The sequence below is a fragment of the Carassius auratus genome, chromosome 21 (genome assembly GCF_003368295.1).
Source record: "Carassius auratus strain Wakin chromosome 21, ASM336829v1, whole genome shotgun sequence".
NCBI lineage: Eukaryota > Metazoa > Chordata > Actinopteri > Cypriniformes > Cyprinidae > Carassius > Carassius auratus.
Genome location: NC_039263.1, coordinates 6,065,660 through 6,087,772, shown reverse-complemented (window position 1 = coordinate 6,087,772; position 22,113 = coordinate 6,065,660). Strand labels below are relative to the sequence as shown.

The 22,113-nt window shown below is 36.0% G+C and overlaps 1 protein-coding gene across 5 annotated transcripts; it reads right to left on the bottom strand.

Annotated features, from left to right (window-relative positions):
* Nucleotides 1-821: 821 nt before the first annotated feature.
* Nucleotides 822-21,885, bottom strand: LOC113038306 (RNA-binding protein 27-like). Of its 5 annotated transcripts, none has more exons than XM_026195625.1 (21): nt 21,678-21,885; nt 20,962-21,080; nt 20,652-20,770; nt 20,158-20,237; nt 18,100-18,299; nt 16,657-16,959; nt 15,469-15,690; nt 14,609-14,785; nt 13,793-13,939; nt 13,565-13,706; nt 13,321-13,474; nt 12,965-13,168; nt 12,640-12,783; nt 10,417-10,542; nt 10,234-10,308; nt 9,544-9,711; nt 9,236-9,340; nt 3,371-3,568; nt 3,190-3,273; nt 2,980-3,090; nt 822-2,787 (listed from the first exon to the last, which is right to left on the bottom strand). In XM_026195625.1, the coding sequence occupies exons 1-21, from the start codon at nt 21,734-21,736 to the stop codon at nt 2,698-2,700; spliced, it is 3,027 nt and encodes a 1,008-aa protein (XP_026051410.1). In that variant the 5' UTR covers nt 21,737-21,885; the 3' UTR covers nt 822-2,697. The 5 variants fall into 5 exon arrangements, with proteins under 5 accessions (XP_026051410.1, XP_026051406.1, XP_026051408.1 ...); XM_026195621.1 differs by having other exon boundaries at nt 2,950-3,090; nt 16,657-16,962; nt 21,678-21,884; XM_026195623.1 differs by having other exon boundaries at nt 16,657-16,962; nt 21,678-21,884.
* Between the last annotated feature and the right edge of the window lie 228 nt (nt 21,886-22,113).

Genomic DNA, 22,113 nt, shown 5'->3' with positions numbered 1-22,113 from the left:
ATGTATAACACTTACACCAACCAGGACTGCAACCAACCTAGGAGTAGTGGTTGATGACCAGCTAAGCTTTTTCACCCACAGCTCAACAGTGTCTCAGTTGTGCAGGTTAACACTCTACAATAAATCAGGAAAATCAGACCCTTCCGGTCAGAATGTTACAGTTACAACTACTAACCCCAACCCTAATTTAAATACTGGACTACTGTAATACTCTATGGGAAGGCTTTCCAACCAACTTGACTAAGTCTTTTGCAGATTATTGTCTAGTCTTTAATCAGCCAAACTGTATCCATGTCAAATTTAAAGTTCTGACGCTGGCTTTCAGGACTACTACTGGAACAGCTCTTTCCTACTTCAACTCACTACTACAAATGTATCCCACCAGCTAAGGTCATTGTACAACTGTCTATAAGTGTCTCAATGAAGCAAAATGTCACTCTCCATAACTTTCACCCTTCTTTCCTCTCTGGTATAACTCCACCTTGGGTGTGTCTTCCAACTGAAGACACACCTCTAGCGGTTTCCTAATCTAGTGGTCTCTTAAATCTGACATTGTTCCTCTTTTGTAAGTTGATATGGATAAAAGTGACTGCTAAATGCATAAATGTAATGAAAACATGTATGCATGCTTTAAGCTATGCATTTACACATTAACTGGCAACTAGCCCTGCTCTCCCCATTAGCAAATAATTATCATTAATAATTACTTAAAAAGATTCTAAAATAAATGATTAGAAATCAAACACCTTAAGAATTTTTTTTTTTATGTAGCATAATCATTCACTCAGTGCACACAAAATAAAAGAAATACATGACAACTGTTTCAGAGGGGAATAATTCTTGGAATGGATCATGGATTTTTTCTTATTTTTTTCTTTGTCTCTCTCTTTTAGCTGAGTTTTCTGTCTTTTCTTTTTTTTGTTCATTGCAAATAGTTTTATTGCAGGCCAATTGGAACTTAATCTTTTTTTTTCTTTATATATTTTTTTTTTGCTCACCCCCATTCCAATATCTTTATTGATTAGCAAACATGCAGCTGTTAGAAATCCATTTTACAAACAAAGAACTGAAAAATACATCCATAGATTTTTCAATTTACAAACAGTAATAAAGTCAAAATCTATTTATGCTAAATGACACTGTACTAATGTGGTGTAACTGTTGTACAAATGATCAAAATCTATTCTTTAAATTCACACATAGTCCCCAAGTCCTCCTATTAGACCTGCCAGACCTTTCTATGAGTTACTGAGAAACTGAAACGTTGTGGATATTGAGAACATATTGTACAATCATTCGGAAAGAGTAGGGCAAACAGGTACATCACTGAATGTTTGGATTCAAATGGCATAGTAACGTGCTATTAAATGTCACATCAACAGTATATATAAAGTTTCAAAGTTTTACACTGGTCCTTCTTTAAAAGGAAGTATAAACTTACATCTTAATTGTTTTAGCAAAGTATGTAAATATGATTATTAAAAAAATATATATGCATTCGTACATATATTTTCTTTTTTTACCAAATGAGCACACGCATACAGATGCCAGCATGCTATTGGATAATATCTAAGGTTACAGAAATGGTACATTTTATACCCATTTCTGGAGGACCAGGATTTTGAAACAAGCCGAGTGTCAAATATGACAAAAAAAAAATAAAAAATTGCATGATGTTTATAAGTCACACGGTTACTTAAATAAGCCTCTAAGAGTCATGAATGTGATTCGTTCAGTGATTCATTCATTCTAACGGCTAAAATAATGAAGAGAACAGTCATTACTACTGCAACCATTTACAAAATATACACACACACACAAAAAAAAATACAAAATCTCATAAAACGTCAGCTGCACACTGACGATATAAGGCGTAAATGAAGTGTAAATCAATTCGGAATACATTCACAACACCTGTTCATATGTTATCTCAATTACCAATAATAATATTCTCTGACCCTCATCCAAAGCATTTTTTGGTTTTGGAACCCCGCATAGATGTAAGAAATAAATATGAACAGTCGGACACACGGACCAAAATGAGATATGCCACATGGATCTTTCCACATATCGAGCCTATATTTACAGGAAGTGGCACATTAATCTTGAGGAGGAGGAAAAATTAAACAAAAGTGTTGTAAAAGGGTCTGACATAATTAGGGCATATGTTTTCTTAACAATGGAAAGAGATGCCTTTAATGAGAATGATGCGTGAGTGTGTCCATTTGGGAGAACTTCAACCACAGGCCAAGGTGGCACAAAGTGCAGATGAAGTTTCATGTTAAGTCTTACATTGAACTGGGAAAATGTGCGAAAATTTAGGCGTAAAAAAAAAATTATAACAGTTGTCACAAATGTTGTGAGTTACTGATATCTGGTCATGCACAGTGAAACAAAATGTTTCCTAATTGAACATTTTGCATTCACTCTCAGCAAAAGTGAGAGTTTGATATATAATGCAGAAATTGCAGAATGACAGAAACACTGCAAGTGACCACAGACGTCTCCCGTTCTCTTATATTCTCCCATATGGAGAATGCCATTAGCCTTTTCATTTTTTTTCCACTTCTCAAAATACTGAAAACCGTCTTTAAAAGACTCTTTGTCTTATTCAATCTAATATACTTAAATTAGAATTCACAAACAGAAACTAAAAATGACAGTTCTTGAACAAAAAGGGGTGCAGTTTCCCCTTCCTCATCGCCTCCATGAGCGGCTTTCATATTCATCATCTTCATCATCATCTTCTTCCTCTTCCTCTGGAAGCAGAAAGGGGCTGACTGGCTCCTAGAAGAGTCAGTAAAGATATAAACATATTTAAGAAAAAACAAACAAACATGCAGTATAAACATAGTAATTACATTTTAATTACACATTCAATACATAGCACTGCTAATATTATATATTTAAAATAAAATATCTTTAGGTGTAATCTGGCTGTCTAATTACCGTCATTACATGAATTCCTGCAGCGCTGACCTCTTTCTTTGACTCTTCCTCTTCTGTTTCAGTGGACACAGATGGAGTTTTGGGTCTGTACCATGAGATCTGTAAAATTCGACCTTTGAACTTAGCCCCTTGGTTTGCAGCCTGAAAAAAAAAGATTTAGTGCTGTTAAATTGAAGTAACATAATACAATACAGTTTAAATGTAAAACTAAAGAAAACAAACATAAAAAAGCCATAGTACGTTTTCTGCTTCACTTCGCGTTTTGAAGGTCATCACGACACTGGAAGCATCATGGTCCCGAAGCTCCTCAATCTCGCCAAATTTCTATACAAGTCATTAGAGTTTATCATAAATTTAGTGATATACAAATACAAATATATACAAATCAAGATACAATCCTGCATCTAAACTCAAGTCTTACCATGAAATGTGGCATGAGCTCCTCCTTCTCTTCCTGTGTGAAGCCAATGATTGTGAGGGCTCGAGGCCGGTGGTCTACAACCATGTGATTGCCTCCTCCACGCCCCCTCAGGCTCCGCCCTCGGCCCCTCCCTCGGCCTCGACTTGGTGCTGCTGGTGGCTTGCCACGCCCAGCCGAGATCAATCCCAACCTTGTTGCCTATGTGATTTTAAAACAGAGGGTGGACGTGTTAACAAAACTTAAGACAAAAAAACGATATATATATATATATATATATATATATATATATATATATATATGTGTCTGTGTGAACCAGGGTAAAACATTTCATATGCATACATGGGTTTCAGCAGATTTTATGAAAGTGGATGGAAGACTTTTAAACACCAAATTTTTAATTTTTACTGTATAGTCTCATCAAACAGTCCTTCAGTTTATACAGTTTTCCAATGTAAATATCTCAAGATTAAAAAAAAAAATCAAGATACATATACTCAAATCAGTTTTTTTTTTATACCAAAATCAGTATGAAGCAAGTCTGATTACATACAGAACAAATATCTGCCAATGTATTCAGAAAAATCAACTTCACATCAAATTCAAAGGAAAAACAAGTTTTCATGCCCCATTGACAGATAATTCTTGTTTTAAGCCAAAACTCACTTTATTTTATAAAATTTCTTGGGAAGCAAGATTTCGTCCTTTTACATTTCAATTAAATGATTCTTGATTTAGGGGTATTCAGATATTTGTATTGGAAAACAAGACAAATATAGTGAGGACAATATACATTTACTGGCCACTTTATTAGGTACACCTGTACAATTGCTTGGTAATACAAATTATTATTCAGCCAATCACATGGCAACAACTCAATGCATGTAGGCATCTAGATGTGGTTATAACTTGAAGTTCAAACCGAGTATCAGAATGTGGGAAGAAAGGGAATTTAAGTGACTTTGAACGTGGAGTGGTTGTTTGTGCCAGACAGGCTGGTCTGAGTATTTCAGAAGAATTTTCACACACAACCATCTCTAGGGTTTACAGAGAATTGTCAGAAACAGAGAAAATATCCAGTGTGTGGATTTTGTGTGGATGAAAATGCTTGTTGATGTCAGAGGAGAATGGGCAGACTGGTTAGAGACAATAGAAAGTAGGGCTGCATGATATTGGGAAAAAATTAAATTGCAATATTTTATTTTTCTGCGATATTGCGATATGAAATCTAATTAATTTTTTCTTACAAACAAAAATGGGGTGAGCACACTTACATTCTCATATTAGATGATTTAAACATCAGACTATTATTTAAATTAGAGTAAATTATTTGTTTGTAACTTTAGGATATGGTTTGAATGGTTAACATATTAACTAACATGAACTTGCCATGAGCAATACTTTTGTTACTATATTTAATAATCTTTGTTTATCTTAGTTAATGCACTGTGAAGAAACATTAACAAACAATGAACAGCTGTGTTGGGACTCCTGCGAGGAGAGAGTGTGCACACTTAAAACGTGTCTCCTCTCACTCAAACTGCATCCTGTTCACTAACAAATTCACTCTATGCTCATGTGTTAGACATGAATTATTTTCGCACGTTTTTATTTCTAGCCTTTTACCGCAGTGAGAACGCTCTGATCCGTCAACATTGGCTCAGAAAAAAGGCGCATCACAGACAGTGTGTGAACCTGGAGTTAGGCATATGCGCACGCTCAAATCGTGATTTTAGGACGTTTTCTTTTAATCGCACAGCCCTAGAATGGACTGGAAATGAACAGAAAATAATTGGCGGCCCACCTGCAATACCACCGCGACCACAGGTTGAAAACCACTGGTTTAAACCATTCATTAAACTGAATCAGTTCAAAGGAATCATTAGTTTCTGAATCAGAAGTGTACGGCACGCGCTGTGTAATTATCTCTGCAGTTTAGGATATCGCACAAGATTTGACAACACAGAAAACATTTCATCACTGCATTGTTGTTTTTCCCGACATCATTGTGTCAATTGATTTTGATTAATATGCGCGAGGGAGAGAGAGCAAGACAGCACTTGTGTTGTTTGAAGATGGGACTTAAAAACACATGCAAATGTTAAACTTTCACTCTATGATGGTTAAGCTGTGCAATTAATCCACGAATCACATTCGTCAAGGGCCGGGCAGCAGCTGGGCAGTACGGTCAATGAATAACGGATCAACTATGACAGCCTACATCGCACATCATGCGATGCGACTATCTTTACTATATTTAATTTAAATTCAAGGGTTTAAGAATGTCGGATTCATCTTTTTGTAAAAGGGTGACATGAGACTTTTTAAGTCCATACACACCTTCTTATTTTATATTATTTCTATTGTTCACATTTTTAAAGTACAAGGTAAACAAAGCTATGGAAGTATGGGAATGGTGTAGTGAGAGCTTCTAAACTTCCAAAAAGTACTAGACTTTGAAACTTGCCTAACCTTTACTCTAACTGCAAATAAAAAATGATAAGCCACGGAGTGACAAAAGCCACACCAAATGTTGGTCATTTCTCTTTCATACCCTGACTGAACGGTTACTCAGCTAGTGCAGTTTCTTCCATTCGCTCTCTTCCATTAATTGTCTTCCCCTCGATCTGTGGCTCATTTCTTACATGGAAGCCAATCAAACTTTAATGGAATGAGAAGCATCGGTGTGTGGAGAGGGATGTGTGTTGTTTAGGGATGGGTCCTTGGGGTTTGGGAAGTGACCAGAGTTAAATGTGTAGGAGATGAAGTGTAATGACATACATATTTCACACCAGCTAATTTAAGCCCAGTGCCAGCAGTGCTGTTTATGTTTTAGGAACGCTCATGTTAGGACTGAGAGTGAGACTGTGTTTGAGTGAAATGGATTATGCTGGCTCTGGGTGTGCTCATCTGTCTCTCTTGTTTAGTGGGGGTAAAAAAGCTGAAAGAAGAGGAGGAAAAAAAAGGGTACGACAAAGTATGGTATAGCAACTACTGGGCTATCATTTGAGAGGCATGCTCTTAAGCACCAAAAAATAATTAATAATTGTTGTTCCATTCCAGCTTCTGTGTCTATTTTCATGATGAGAAATATTATGTCGAAATTATATCATGTTTTTATAATTTATGTTTTCTAAAAACTACAAAAAAGTATGTGGCATAAAACCTTTCTTTTCTTTTCTTTTTTTTTTTAGGTTTCTCGAGTTCAAACCAGCTCGATCTAATAAAACAAGCTTAATGGATAAAGGAATTCAGAAGAGAGAGCACGGAGGATCTTCAATAATTAATAGGGCTGTCAAGTTGATTAATTTTTTATTAATTACATGAAATTTCAATTAATCACTCAAATTAATCACAAATTACATTATTGATTTCTTTTAAACTATTTTTGTGTTTAACTAGAATGGATCAACTAGACTAGTGTTGGGCGATATGGTCATTTTTCGTCAGCCTGTGAGATCGACAATACACGATATTATCGTGCATAATAAAAAATATATACTTTAAAACATACTGATAAACTAACATTAAATCTAAAATTTAAAACAGCTAGTTCATATATAGTCGGACCGACTGTCATATCGCGCGTCCTGTGACAAATCTGCCGCATCTGCGCACAGAAGTTATCAGTCTAATTGTTCTGTAAAATGAGTCAACGGTGAAAATCAATAGTACATTTCATTTTAAATTCCAACAGTTTAACACTAATATTGGATATAAATGAACACGTTAAATAAAAAGTATTCAAAACAGGTAAGTTCATATATTTGGAGTAAAGTTGAACTGAACTGATGCATCAGTGATACAGCGATCCGGACCGCACGACTCGTGATGAGACCGACGCACAGCCACATAAACAAGAATGAGATGCATCCTAACATAACTGTGGCACTAAACTCAGTTAGTGAGGACTAGTTTAAAAAAAGTGCACATATACAGGTCATTCAGATTACTTATTAAAGGGCAATGAAATTCCTTATATCTGCAGACGATGTACGTCTGTTTGAGGATGGAGACTTTGTAATGGCCAAAACTATGTATTTTGTATGCATTTTGAAATGCGGTGCTGAAGTGAAATAGCTGGGCAGTTTGATAGCTGAATTATAATGGGCCACCTAATGAAAATAAAAATAATAATACTTATTATTATTATTATAATAATCTAATACATTAATAGGAGAATGAGCCTAATATTGTCTTGATTACCGACAGCGTCATCTCCTATCGTCGATATCTCTGACTATCTTCGATACACAATACTATCGTCTATCGGCACAACCCTAAAGTAGACATTACAAATTGTAGCTTTAGAAATATTTCTAAAATAAATATTTCTAAAGGAAATATTTCTTCCTTTTTTCAACAAAAAGGCTACAACAGCCTAACAACAGCCTGTGAGAAACATCTCAGTATTGTTTGTTCATACAATGAAAGTCATTGGTAACCAAAACAGCTCTGTTACCAACAGTCTTCAAAATACGTTCTCTTATGTTCCAACAAAAGAAAGGTTTGAAATGATATAAGAATGAGTAAATGACAGAATAAACATTTTTGGGGTGAACTATCCCTTTAATTTTATTATTAATAATTAAATTATACTCTAAATAAGAAACTAAATCTGCCAGCAGATGGTAGTAAATGTCTTCATTTGATTCGCTCAAACTTTTTGATTAATTCAGTAATGAAGTCAATGTCTCTCTTAGGCCCTGTCCCAAATGGAACACTTCATGTGCACTTTCGGTCTTGTGGACTTACAATGGAATCATTGATTCACACGATTCATTCAAGACATGGATTCATTCAGAAACTAAACATTGCTGTGCTGCTTGGAGATGCACAACAATTCTGCTATGGCTTTAAAAGATACATATGTTCTATACAAATCTGAGCAAAACATAATATTGTTACTTATTGTTTACTGAACCAAAACAGCTCTGTTACCAACAGTCTTCAAAATATTTTCTTTTATGTTCCACGAAAGAAAAGTTTGAAATGGGGTGGTGTTGGCACACTGGATAAGACACATGCCTTTGGTGTGAGACCCGGGTTCGAATCCACTGTGAGACACCAATGTGTCCCTGAGCAAGACACTTAACCCCTAGTTGCTCCAGGTGTGTGACCTCTGACATACATGGCAACTGTAAGTCGCTTTGGATAAAAGCGTCAGCTATATGAATAAATGTAAATGTAAATGAACTGCTGCATAAAACCACAATTAAACTCCTGATATTCGGGACAAACAGCACTCGTGTGATATTGCTTTCACTGCCCCTGTGATATGGTTTATTATATGATATAAATATGAGACAAAAACACATTCAGGGGCATTTCTGCACCAATATCTTGAATTTTAGGGCATAAATGCAGTTATGGAGTGGTTGCCCTGCATCATATTTGTCAAAAGTCAACTGTATGAAATGTAAGATGATTTACAGGTTTGGGGGCACGGCCGGTAAGTTAACTGCATTTAAACGCTTTAATTGCTTTTGAAAAAATGAATACTTATTAATAATCTTATTTATTAATAATACATGTGTTTTCTTATGGTATTGCAGATTTGAAAGTGGCTTGAGTTGACAGTACCAGCATTGTAACTATTTTTATAAGCTAAAATGTAAATATTCTTACTGACAGAGTTAAGACTCTAATCTTATTAAAATTATCCACAGCTAGCATCACACATTTGTAGATCATGATAACCACAGGTAAAATCACGTATCACTAACACAGTAAAAAGTTATTTCTATTGTTCTATAATAAACTATAAATGTACAACACCTTTTTTTTATTGGTGCTATAACAGGCTTACTTTTCTTCCCAAAAATTATAATTTCTTTTCAGATATCACAGATCACAGTGGCCACTTACCTCCACCTGCAACTGACCCAACCTCCTCTTCAGATCTGTGGTGTCTTCTCCTGACGTCAACTTCTTATGGAAGTCCAACTCTGCGTCAAGCAACTCTTTCTGTGCCTACAGATGAAATAATATTGTAGATGAAATGATGGTTAGACTTAAATTCAGTAAGATCTTATAAAACAAAGGTGGCAATCTATGTAACTACAGATTCTAAGTTCTGCCTATACTCGGATATCAGACACGATGATCTGCTAATGATGCTAAGCCATCAGAAGCTTCTTTCAGCAGTAACAGCAGTTCTATAAGAGCGGTCTTACATCTGTTTTTGACTTTGTTTGTGTGGTGTTGGCAGTAGCTTGTGAGGTGGGGCTGATCTCATTCTTCAACTGAGAGATCTTCTCTGTCAGTTCTTTGAGTGTCTTCATGATGTTGGCTCTTTCCTCTGGCTTCATCCCTCTGTTCTTTTCCAGGCGGTTTATCAGCACCTGCAGAAGACGTTTCAGGTTTAGTGTCATCAAACAGAATGTACAAAATCTCTAGTGAAGTTATTGTGTATTATATTCATTTAACTAAAAGTGAATCAGGAAAACACATTCATTGCAGGGTCCCCAGTTTTGATTCACCTATTAAATCAATCATCTTATTATTAGTAATAAATAATTTGACAATGAATACATTTTGGGGAAAATTTGAAAAAGAAAACTTGATCTGTTTCTTATGTATTCAATCCTATTAAATACAATCCTATTTTTTTTTTTTTTAAGAAACAAATAATAAGGAATTAACATTGTTAATTTGACATGAATTCCATTCTATGCTGTGTCAAAAAAATGTCTTGGACACTGGCAAGATAGATCAACTGACAACTTTCAGCCATATGACATTCAACATTACTCTGAAATGTGGAATTAAAGTCATAAATACTAAATAAATACATTAATAAATGTGTAGATTCATCCAAGATTTTATCTTTTTCTATATAAACATGTTTTGTCATATCTTCCTACCTTCTGACATTCGATCTGTTTTTCAAGCATTTCTTGTTTCTTCTTCCTCATGTCTTGCTGCAGTTTCAGCGCCTCCTGAAGGACAGAAGGTCAGAGGTCACATAAGCTCACTCATAAGTAAAATCCAGACTATCACCACTGCTATCGGTTTACAGAGGACAGAAGGAGAAAGGAAATACTCACCTGCTTCTTTTTCAAAACCTCCTGAGCTTCCAGTACTTTGGCCGTTTTTCCCAAAGATTTTGATGCGGTTTTCAACACCGTGCGTGAGAACGGACCCTTCGCTAAACCTGAAGGTGGTGTTAAACCCTTGTTTAACAGAGAAATTACAATAAGTGTTGACGGATTATGAACACATTATTTATATATATAAAAAAATATATATAATATAATATTATATAATATATAATATATATATATATATATATATATATATACACACACACACACACAGAGGTTAAAACGAGACAACAACAAAAAATTCCTGAGCCATGCAATGACTGTGACAGCTTGACCATTTTAAAGGATACTATGGCAAAGTTATTGCTATTATTTTCATGAATATAGGGTTGACCTGAAGAATGGAAGCTGTGTCATACACTTGGAAAATTATGAGCTATATCACCTCTTATCAACACTAGAGGTGTGACAATACACTTTGCTCATGAGATAAGAAAAAATACAGATTCTAGAATGAGAATATTTTAATACTATAAAAAAAAAAAAAAAAAAAGACTAAATATTTGTCTTTTAATAGCAAAGGGTAAAACAATCCAGCTGTATTAATAAATATTGTAATCAAGGGCTGCAACTACCGGTAATGATTATTTAACTATGAGGCAATAACATTTGGCTCAAATGAAATATGAAAACTAAGAAATTGCATGACTTAATTGAACAACAATGTTAAAATACATAATGCAATATGCATATTCATAATATGCAACTTAAGTACATTATGTATTAAAACAAATGCCTGCGAAAGGCACCAACGCATTTGGCCAAAAGCAGAAACTTTTATTTTCAAATTGCTATGTACAGTAAATGGCATATTTAGAAACAGTTTTATGTCTTCTCCTGTGTTGGCAAAGGTTTATAAATGATTTACATTACAAACCTAGTGAAATAATGCACATATTTCCCAGATCAACGTTAATTCAAATTCACATCGTAAACAGAGGAAGAGTTTAGCCCCTTTCACACGTACAGTACTGTTAAATTAGCGCTAAGTTACCATTAATAGAAATCCTGGTAAATTTTTCTTGGCAATAATATATTTCTTATGGAAATGACATGATTACTCTGAGAGGTTTACAAAGCTCTGCAGCTTTTTAATCAGCTTTTCTATCTAAATATGCATTAAAAAATACATTTTTGACTATTGCACCTCACAGCTTTTTGTTCGGGCTTCTATATAAATAAAATGTTAATATGAGTGTTTTTAAAGATGTCTCTTACACACTTGCTTTTTAATATAAATTAAAAAATAATCAATTTCTGCGATGGAAATTTTCAGCTTTGTTACTCCTGTGTTTAGTGTCACATGACCCTTTCAGAAATCATGCTGATTTGCTGCTCGAGAAAAAAAAAAGGTTTTTAATGCTTAAACTTTTGTGAACCCATTTAAAAAATGTATTTAAAAATAATAATAATAGTTTGATTCAAAAAGGCCACAACAATTTGATTATAACATTTAGAATGTTACAAAAGATTTATATTTCATATGAAATTGAAATAATATTTCTAGAAATCTTATATATTCTTCTTTTGAACATTCTTATCAAATAATCCTAAAAAAAAGTTTTCATGGTTTCTACAAAATTACTAAATAGCAGAAACTAAGTTCAACACTGATAAATAAAAGAGTTCCTCATTAATAACTGTGAATTACCAGTATTAATTACTAATACTCGAGCAGCAAATCAGCATATTAGAATGATTTCTAAAGGATCATATGACATGGAAGACTGAAGTAATAATGCTGAAAATGTCATTTTAGTATCACAGGAATAAATAGCATTTTAAATTAGTCAAATAGAAAAAATATAAATATATAAAAATATATAAAATATAAATAACAGTATTTTTTATTATAAATTTATTTTAAATTGTAATAAAATAAAATCACAATATTACTGTTTTTACTTTATTTTTGATCGAATAAATGTGGCCTTGTGAGTATAAGAGACTTCTGCCAAAAATATTTGCTTTTGCTTTTGATAGTGTATACACACATAAAACTATAAGTAGAGCCTCGGGAAGAAATTAAAATGCTCTTTATGATAAGAACTTTTGAGAATGTCTGGGGTAATTTGTAGGTTGCTTTGGATAAAAGCGTCTGCTAAATGACAATGTAAATGTATTCTCTCAGTCAGATGTGTGCAAACATTCATGTGCTTTCTTTACCACTGAAGGTTCCTGGCTGGGGCTGGTCGGTTCAGTGCCGCCCGTGCCGCCCGTTGTGCCCGCGGCTCCCGGGGCCGTCTGCTGTTTAGGGAAGGTTTTATTGTTCAGCACGTACGATCCTGCTGGGTGCTGCTTATTAATGACCTGTGAACAAAATTTATTTCAGTCAAGGAATGTAGACAAATGGCAAATAAGCTCCCATCTGTGAAACTTAATCGTTAACACAAATGTTTCAATGAGGGTTGGCCAGTAAAGAGTCCGTTTCCCAAATATTAGAACACAATGAAATGTAGGAACAGCCTTTACTCAGACACTTGTGCCAGACCTTGTGTGTTGTGGGATGTTGTTGTCCAGGGTTTGTGCTCTGACTGGGTCCCTGTTCCTGTGTGTTCGATGTGGTCTCTCGATGCCAGTACACTCTGATGAAGCGGTTATTCAGAACGGCTTCGGTGCTGGAGATGGCCCTCCGAGCCTCATCATTGGCTGTGTACTGGATCAATGCCGCCTCAGGGTCACCCCCAAACACCACCTGTAGAAATCACAGGACAGGACGCAGTTTTACTTCTGAACAAAGTGTAACAAAAGCATTAGATGACCACGATGACATAAATCAATCTAAAAAGCAATCTTTTTGAGAAAGCATGTAGTTGATATCCAAGTGAATCTATATAGGATGAGTACCTGGATGTTGACTATCGTTCCAAACTTGCTGAAGTGCTCATTGAGTTTGGTGATGTTGTTGAGCTCCCGGGGGATTTTGCGGACCTCTAGTTTGGTGTTTACATAATGGTTCTTTTTCGGGAAGGTGGGATTATGCTGGTTATTGAAATTTTGTCTGTAAAACAGAAAAGACCCCGTCACACCACATGAGTTTACATCAGAATCCGTGTCTGAGGATACAGATCTCAGCTCACTCATCACTCACTTTTCCATCCAGGGTTTTTTGGCCTGTGGTCCGTCTGTAGATGGTAGGCATCTCTTCCTGTTCTCCTGCTCAGAGCTGTACCTCACATCTCCACTCGACACACTCGTGACGGCTGGCTCGGTCTGGATTACGATGTTAGCCGCTAAAAACATGAATAAACCAAAGTTCAGTTACATGTTACCAAAACGAACGAGTTTAAAACTTTAATGAAGTACACACATCTGATACCTCGGGAGTTTTGCCCGTCACCAGCGGTGAGGCCGATGAGATTGGGTCTCTGCGTCTGGATGCGGGGGATGAAATGGCGGTATTGAGCTCTGCCTGGCCCGGTCAGTCCTGGAGACTCTGGGTTATAGGCCTCAGGGTCATAGTTGTCTGTATGAGACAAGACGTGCATGTTAAAACATATGCACTGCATGCAGGGGAAAATATATATAATAATAGACACTGCTAACAAAAGATGAAGCTTATTTCCCTTTATTCAATTTAAAAAAGACCTTAGGTGTTTGTAAGCACGGTCTCAATTTTCATTATTTAAAATTGTTTTTCAATTTTAAAAGAGCAGTTCACCTTCAGTTGCTGCTCCCTACTGACCTGATAGTATGAAAAAAATAATAAAAAAATAAACACTATGTTAAGTCAATGGAGACCAGCAACTGAGGGTGAACTATCCCTTTAAGTAACAGAGGAAAAAGCTCAAAAAGATGCAAGAGGTAAAATGCAACAACAGCACAACTACATGGTCAGAATCTGTTACTGCAGCCTTGAGGAAAAAATATAAGACCAGGACCACCACCGACAGAAAAGAGGCTTATTTTTCTTTAAAGGGGTCATACTTCCTTCTGTGAAGTCCACTTAAAATAATAAAAATTAAACAAAAATACAGATGGATGGGAAAAAACAGAGTAACTGGAGTATCTGTCCAGTGCATCAAAACCAGACGTTTTCTTCCTAAATGAGATGACCCCTTTAAAACCCACTTCTAACAGTAAGCTCTAGAAGCACCACTGCTCAAGCTGAGAACAGAGAAGCGCAGTGGCTTACATTCAGAGAGAGTGTACTGAGGGTGGAGAGAGGCAGAAGAGGAGGAAGAAGAGGAAGGAGGTGGTGGTGGTGGAGGAGGAGGGGGTCCCACTCCAGGCAGGGCCAAAGGGGAAGAGGTTCTGCTGGTTCTGGAGTGGGGTGGAGTATCTATCCCAGGAGCTGGGATTAGAGGAGGCCCTAAAACAAGACAAGAGCAGACTGAACTACACCTTAGGACGTGCTGATAATATAAAGTCACACTCGAGATTTAGAGTCCAAGACTTTGATACATTTGAACAATTAACAAATGCATTTACTTTATTAGCATTCAGGTTTTTTTTTATAATCTGAAACATGTTGCAGCTTAAATTCCAGAGCGCCTTGTACAATGCAATTCATGTCAAAAATGCAAAACATCTAAAGTGCATTTCCCACATATAGGTAGTATGTATAATATATATTTCCACTTTAAATACATTTGTTTAGGCTTGGGGTTTATGATAAATGTTGCATATAATGAAAGCCACTCTAATTTATGTTTGTTTTACAGTTTACACTTATTTTTCATTCCTGTTTTGTAACGGAACACTGCAACTTATTTTCTGGAAAATACTGCGATGCATAGTGTAAGATTTGAATATCTACCGATTAATCAAAAATGTAAAAAAACAGAACAAAAAAAACAAACGATGAATTGCACTACATTTATTTTTTCAAGATTTTTAAATCAATTAAAAACTGTATGATGTAATAAAACTTGCTAAATTGACAATGATAAATAAAACAAATAAGCAAAGACTATACAATTATTTAATTTTTTTTTTTTTAACTTAACTGAGGAAAAAACTAGTCTAGCATGCTGAAATCAAAGCGACACTCACCAGGCATGGGGTAGATGCCCGGAGGCGGAGGCTGTCCGTGGGGAGGGCGCAGCGGCATGGGCATGCGAGGAGGAGGCTCGGTCATTGGCGGCATGGGCATCCGGGGCAGGCCTGGTGGGGGTGGAAACGGGATCATGCTAGGAAGTGTGACGTCATCCACGATCAGAGGGTCATTACCGTGGTCAAAAGGACAGAGATCGCCTCGTATGCAAAATCCTTTCTCTGTCAACAAAAAGAAAACACACAAATCAGAATCGTTATATAAAAACATTATGTGTGCTTGTTGAAAGAGACAGCTGGTCAAATCAAGTGCCAAATCACAGCTTGTTTATTGAGATCAGGGCTAATGGAGCGAACCTGTGGAAACTCTCCTGCTACTGTCAGCAGTGTGAGAAATACCCTCGCTCCAGAAAGACAGGGTAGTAAATATAAACACTGCCGGTTTAACACCGCTCCCAGAAGGCCATGCAGTGAGACTGCTGCACCATAGTCATTAGTGATGCTTTAGAAACAGACACCCCGAAGAGTTAATGTGTCCTTCGAGAGCATCAAGACACATCAGTGTTTCTGATGTCTTCTACATCACTGGACTTAGATTTCAGATATCAAATCAGTGGTTCCAAAATGTATTTGGACCTTAATTCTGAAAATATCAAACTAATTCACATTGAAAAGGTTTTTTCACAAATTGTTTGTTAGGTTTAACATGCTAAAAAGAGCATTTTGTCTTCATTTTGAACAGTAACTATTTTAACAAAGCAAAAAAAAAAAAGTGTAGATATTCTGGTTGTCAAAGATTAATGGAACATGTTTAATGTGATGAACTACCCCTGTGGTTATTCTAGAACACCAGAGTGTTCTGCTGAGTTCACCAAAAAAATAAATCGCTGCAATTCTAGTAAATTACATTTAATTTTATGAATTATATTTAATTTTACACTTTTTTTTTTAAACTTTTTCTATACAGATTTTGTTTTATTTCAGTTCTCATTATAGTAATTTTAGTACTTAAACTAATTTCCATTCTAATTTTCATTAAAGTTTTTCATGAAAAATTCATCATCTATTTAAGCTTTATTTCGGTTACCAATAGCTTTAACAACATTAGAAAAGATTAGAAAAGTGTAGTCAAATTCACTCCAGCACCATATTCCCACCAAACAAGTGTCAGAGTGAACAGTGTCTTACCGTCGTAGTCTCTGCAGCGGTGTTTGAGCGTGCTGCTCTTGTTGAAGCTCTTGATGTCTGTGTGGTTGGTGAAGTATGTGGACCAGCTCTCTGTAGTGCTGTCGGGCAGGTGAGCCGGTGCTACCACGGTTACGGCGTTGGGGACGGCGGGGCTCCCCGAGGAGGGGAACTGGTGCTGAGGAGGGGGCAGAGGGAGCAGGGGGGGCGGATGGGTCTGCTGGTGGTGTGGGTTACCCATGTGGCCAGAGGATGGGACGTAAGGCTCTGTGTCCTTCCGCTCCTGCTCAAATTTGGATCTGTGCTCTGCTAAAATAAAACACATTTCAAATAGAGACTTATTTGTTTGCAAAGAAAGTTTAAAAAAATAAGACACACAAACACGTTTCTAAAAAGCATTTATAAAAAAAAAAAAAAGAAAAAAACATCTCTATATTCCCCCTCAAAAATTGCTCAAATTTTCTTCACCACCCTGATATTTTTATACCAAATAAAAACAAAATTCTAAATTATGCTTACTTTATTATAAAAGATGCATATTTAAGTTCTTACTAGGGGTTTAACAATGTGTGATTTGACATTCGAGTATCTTGGTAAAACCATTCAAAACACCCTTACAGTGCAGGAAAACATTATGCTACGTGAAGTTAAACTCGTGCGAGTGCACATCACAATCAATGCATGACCCAGTTTAATAAAATGCCTTTAGATTGATCACAAAATTCAAGATATGGGGACAGAAAATGTATATCTATATAATTCATATAGTTAATGAATATTGCACAAAGAGTACTGTTTTTTTTTCTCCAAAAATGACTATGATTACAAAAGTAATATTGATTTTTTTACAACAGTTTAAAAAACAGGTTGCTAATTAAGAGACTTACAACTGTGCAGTGAGAGAGAAAAAAACATTTCAATTTCACATTTAAAAGTTTATTTTTTGTTCTTTCAATAATTTTGAATTTCATTTAACATTTTATGTTTATTTTATCAAAACTATTTATGCATTTGTAATCACAGGTTAAGCGATCATGTTGTGCATTAAGCAGTGTGTAAAAACATCTAAATGCCACTTCAGACACAGCTTCTGATTCCTCCCCATTGCAAGGATTAATCTTACTGGTACTGATTTCATTAGCTTGGTAACAGCCCAAATGCGGTAGTTATTAAGATACCAACACAATAACACACTCAGTAAAATATCATCAGAAAATATTGAGATATATTTTTGTCAATAGCGCACACCCCTAGTTCTTCCATGTTTGAACTTCATTTAGTCATGTGTTAAAAAATTAAATAATAGCTCTGGCCAAAAAATTTGAATCATATTATGGAACAATTACCCATTTCAATTAAATACATTGCTAAGCACTCTGTTGCACACAAATTAACTTAAGTTTAGGTAAATGTAAGGTGACAGAAGTGATCTGGGCCGGTCCTCACCTCTCCTCTGATTGTGCTCTCTTTCTCGGCTCTTTCCACGGCTGCCACTGCGGCTCCGACTCCTGCTTCGACTGTAGCTCCTCCCCCGTGAGCTTCCTCCTCGCCGCTCATGTCGGTCTCGATATGATTCTCCTCCGCTCTTTCCATGACGGTCCGGTTCCCGCCGCTTACGGTCGTCTCTCCTGCGGTCATCTCTAGTCCTGAGTTCAGACATACAGACACTGCGTGTTACTGATATGAGTCTGATTGATATATAGTGGACAGATTTGACTGCCACTAGAGATGTTCCGATACCCTTTTTCTCTTCCCGATACCGATTCCGATACCTGGGCTCAGGGTATCGGCCGATACCGAGTACTGATCCGATACCTGGGTGTGTATCTGTATATACAGCTGTATATACTACTAGCCCTGTGTAAATTGCTAGAATTCTTTTTATGGTGTGCTTCAGACAGATCCCTCAATAAAACATGAACAAATACATGGTGAACTACTGTATTTATTACAGTATTTTTATTATCTAACATGAATTTGACAGTATTATTTATTTTCATATGCAAAAAAGAACTTCAAATGCAGCCAAAAATCTAACACCGCAAACTAAAAAAGGTATTTAAGTTTTACAATATAACTGTATAAAAAAACTGCAACAAATAAGTCTAGGAATATAAAAAAAGATCTATTAATCAGATAATCTCTTTACAACAAAACAAGTAAAAAACAAGCAACCATCTAGGCATAATTATTATTATTATAGAGACGTATTATTATTACTGTAGGCTACAACAGTAGCTTTATATATTGTCAATTTACTCATGTAAACCAAACATTTATTTTAATGGGCTGCCATGAAGATCTTTGAGTGTCTGTGTTTATGATATGACAGTATTCTCAAATGAAACGGTAAATTCTCATGAAGTGACGGTTTATGCGTTCGTGTCCTCATGACACACAGCAGAGACTACAAAACAGCGAGCTCTCGCGCATCTGTGCCAGTCACCCACAGAGATGTAGATTTTGCGGGAGTAATATTTAAATAGTATTTTGCAGTTTAATATTCACAGACACTAGTATATATTCGGCTACTGTCTGGAGCCCTGCGCTTTGACTTACACGGAAGCGACTGAACGCAGCTGCCGGTACTGAATATACTCGAGAGTCTGTAACTACCGGTACTACAGAGACATACTGCTAACCACTGATCTATAATATAGTAGCGGCTTCACTGTCTTTTGGCAGTTTAGAATGTGATGAGTGATCCAGTCATATATAGATCAGGGCTGCTAACGCGTTTTCATTTCTTCTTCGCTGCTCTAAACAGGGGTTGCTTGTGGCAACACAGCACAACTTCCTGTGTTTTCAATGCATTTTGAGCAGCGAAGAAGAACCGTGCAGCGGTTAGGCAAAGCTTGCGGTCATAACTAGGTATTTTTTAAGAAAATGGTATCGGATCGGTATATGGGTTCATGTACTCGCCGATGCCGATGCCAGAATTTGTTGTGGTATCGGAGATATTTCCGATACTAGTATCGGAATCGGAACAACTCTAACTGCCACACGTCCAGTGTGAAAGGGTTTTGAACACATATCATGAAAGTTCCATGGAATAATCTGAGGTACCATGTTTGGACTCAAAAGCAGTTATTTTTTTTGGAGAAGAAATTAATTCTTTCAATGAGCAAGGATACATATATTGATTAAACTCAAAGATGACGGTGAACAATTTCTCTTAAATATTGCTATTCTCAACTTTCTATTCATCAAAGAATCTTGAAAAAAATCTATATATGTGTCATGGTTTCCAGAAGAATCTTAAGTGCAGCTCTTTTCAACACTGATAATAAGAAATGTTTCTTGAGCAGCAAATCATCACATTCAAATGATTTCTAAAGGAACATATGAAACTGAAGAATAACTATAACCTTATATATATATATATATATATATATATATATATATATATATATATATATATATATATATATATATATATATATATATATATTCACCCAAGACCCATCACAATCAGAAGGAAAAGAAGCACTTTTGAAGACCAACCTTGATTCATTGAAGTCAGAACGATTCCTTAATGGACTTCTTCTTCTTCTGTTATCCCTATCGTCTTCAACATGACTAGTCTGAGAACAAATGTAAATGTGTTAATTACAACAGTTTATTTATTAACACTAGAAATCTGTCATGACTATTGAGGAGTGTAATGCACCACTAGTCAATTTTATTTTTATGCGCCCTTAACAATAAACATTGATTTTACAGAAAATCATGATGCTTATGTTCATAATGTCTTAAAATCATCATGCCTTGTAGTTGCATCTAGCCGATCAGTGCTGGGCGATAATAAAGTTTAAATTTTTCAATGATATAAACTATCAAGCAGTTGCTATATAGTATATATCACTTTATGCGATCATACAGTATAATCTGAATACACTTATGTACCCAACTTTATATACAGAGCTGTGGAATAAAACGGTTTACATTTCCAAGATTATAAACAACAAGAAATATCTTATGCTGTGATTTTATATCACCTCTTCCTTCTCCTCAAGCTTCTGCACTGGGATTTTACTCTCTTCTTTAGCAGCTGGATTTCCCAAATAATTTTTGGTGGTTAGACATTCAAAGAGTTTATCGACAAACCCTGTAGTCTCTGTGAAAGGAAGAGAACAATGAATCAATTCAGCAAACACCCAAAGCGTATGATAATCTTTTTAAATCATTCATATTCAAGATTAAAAACAAAGGGCCTGAATTCACTAATAATTAGATACTTATCTGCATAGCTACTCACAAGTTTCTACATTTAAAAATAAACAGTTGTGTAAGGAATTTTACCGATACCTTTCTGAAGGAAGACGTCCAGCTGATCCGCACACAATGCTCTGAGCTCTTTCTCTGGTTTGTCCTTCTTCACTAACGCCACAACGTAGTTTGCCAGTGCAGACGGGTCAGCTTCACATCTGTAAAACATCTCTGGTTAATTTCATGTAAATACACACATGCAAGAGACAAGAAGTCTCCTGGCTAACTCAAGTCAAGTGTATCCATGCAGGTCTTCTAAAACAACCACAACATAAGTGTTGTTTACTAGTAGCTTTTCCAAGAGGTCTGCTAGGATGCACAGAAATCAAGCACATGACAAGTTGTCAGCTAGTGAAACAACCACCAAACACACTACTGAGGTCAAAAATAAACGGTCTGCCTGCTGACCACACATTCTAAGGCTTTAAAACTAAAATAGCTTGTGCCCTGATCCGGTTTTGGCCCAGTCTATGAAAACTCTCAGACGGTTTTGATGACCACCCCCACTTAGCCAAGCAGACCCTATTAGCTTAGCTTCCAGCTACATTGTTTCTAACTGGAAGTCGTGTTAGAATTCTAAACGTTATGACCTTATGTATGAACACAACAAAAAATTAACTGTCGTTAAACACCAAATCGAAGGAAACGATAACTATTCGCTGCGCGCTTAAATGCTTTGAAATCCAGCTAAGCTGTTAGCATGTTAGCGCCGCCAGTTAGCTTCAGTGTTTCAAATGTCACTGTTCATCACTTACATGGGTTCAAGAAGTTTCGCCAGCCAGGATTTCAGAGCTTCCACATTTTCTATAATCATCCTGGCGCGCAACTGATTAATACTGATAAAAGGCTGGGTGTTTACGCGTAACTCTTTCTAGCATCGTCTAAAAACACGCTCTGGGCCTTCTGTGTAGTCACTAGCACGTCTCGAGCTGCTGGAGCTTCTGAGCAACGTCACAACGCAACGACAGCAGCCAATCACAGAGCTGCTTCAACTTGCTATTACTCATATCTGAAAATAATAATAATAATAATAATAATAATAATAATACACCAATAACAACAATATAGCCAATTACATTTAAATTACAAAATGTTTATTATTACTGTGGCATTTTGATTGTAGTTATGCTATGACTTCTATAATTTTAATCACTGCAAATTAAAGACAGTGCTCCCCAAATTCCATCAGCA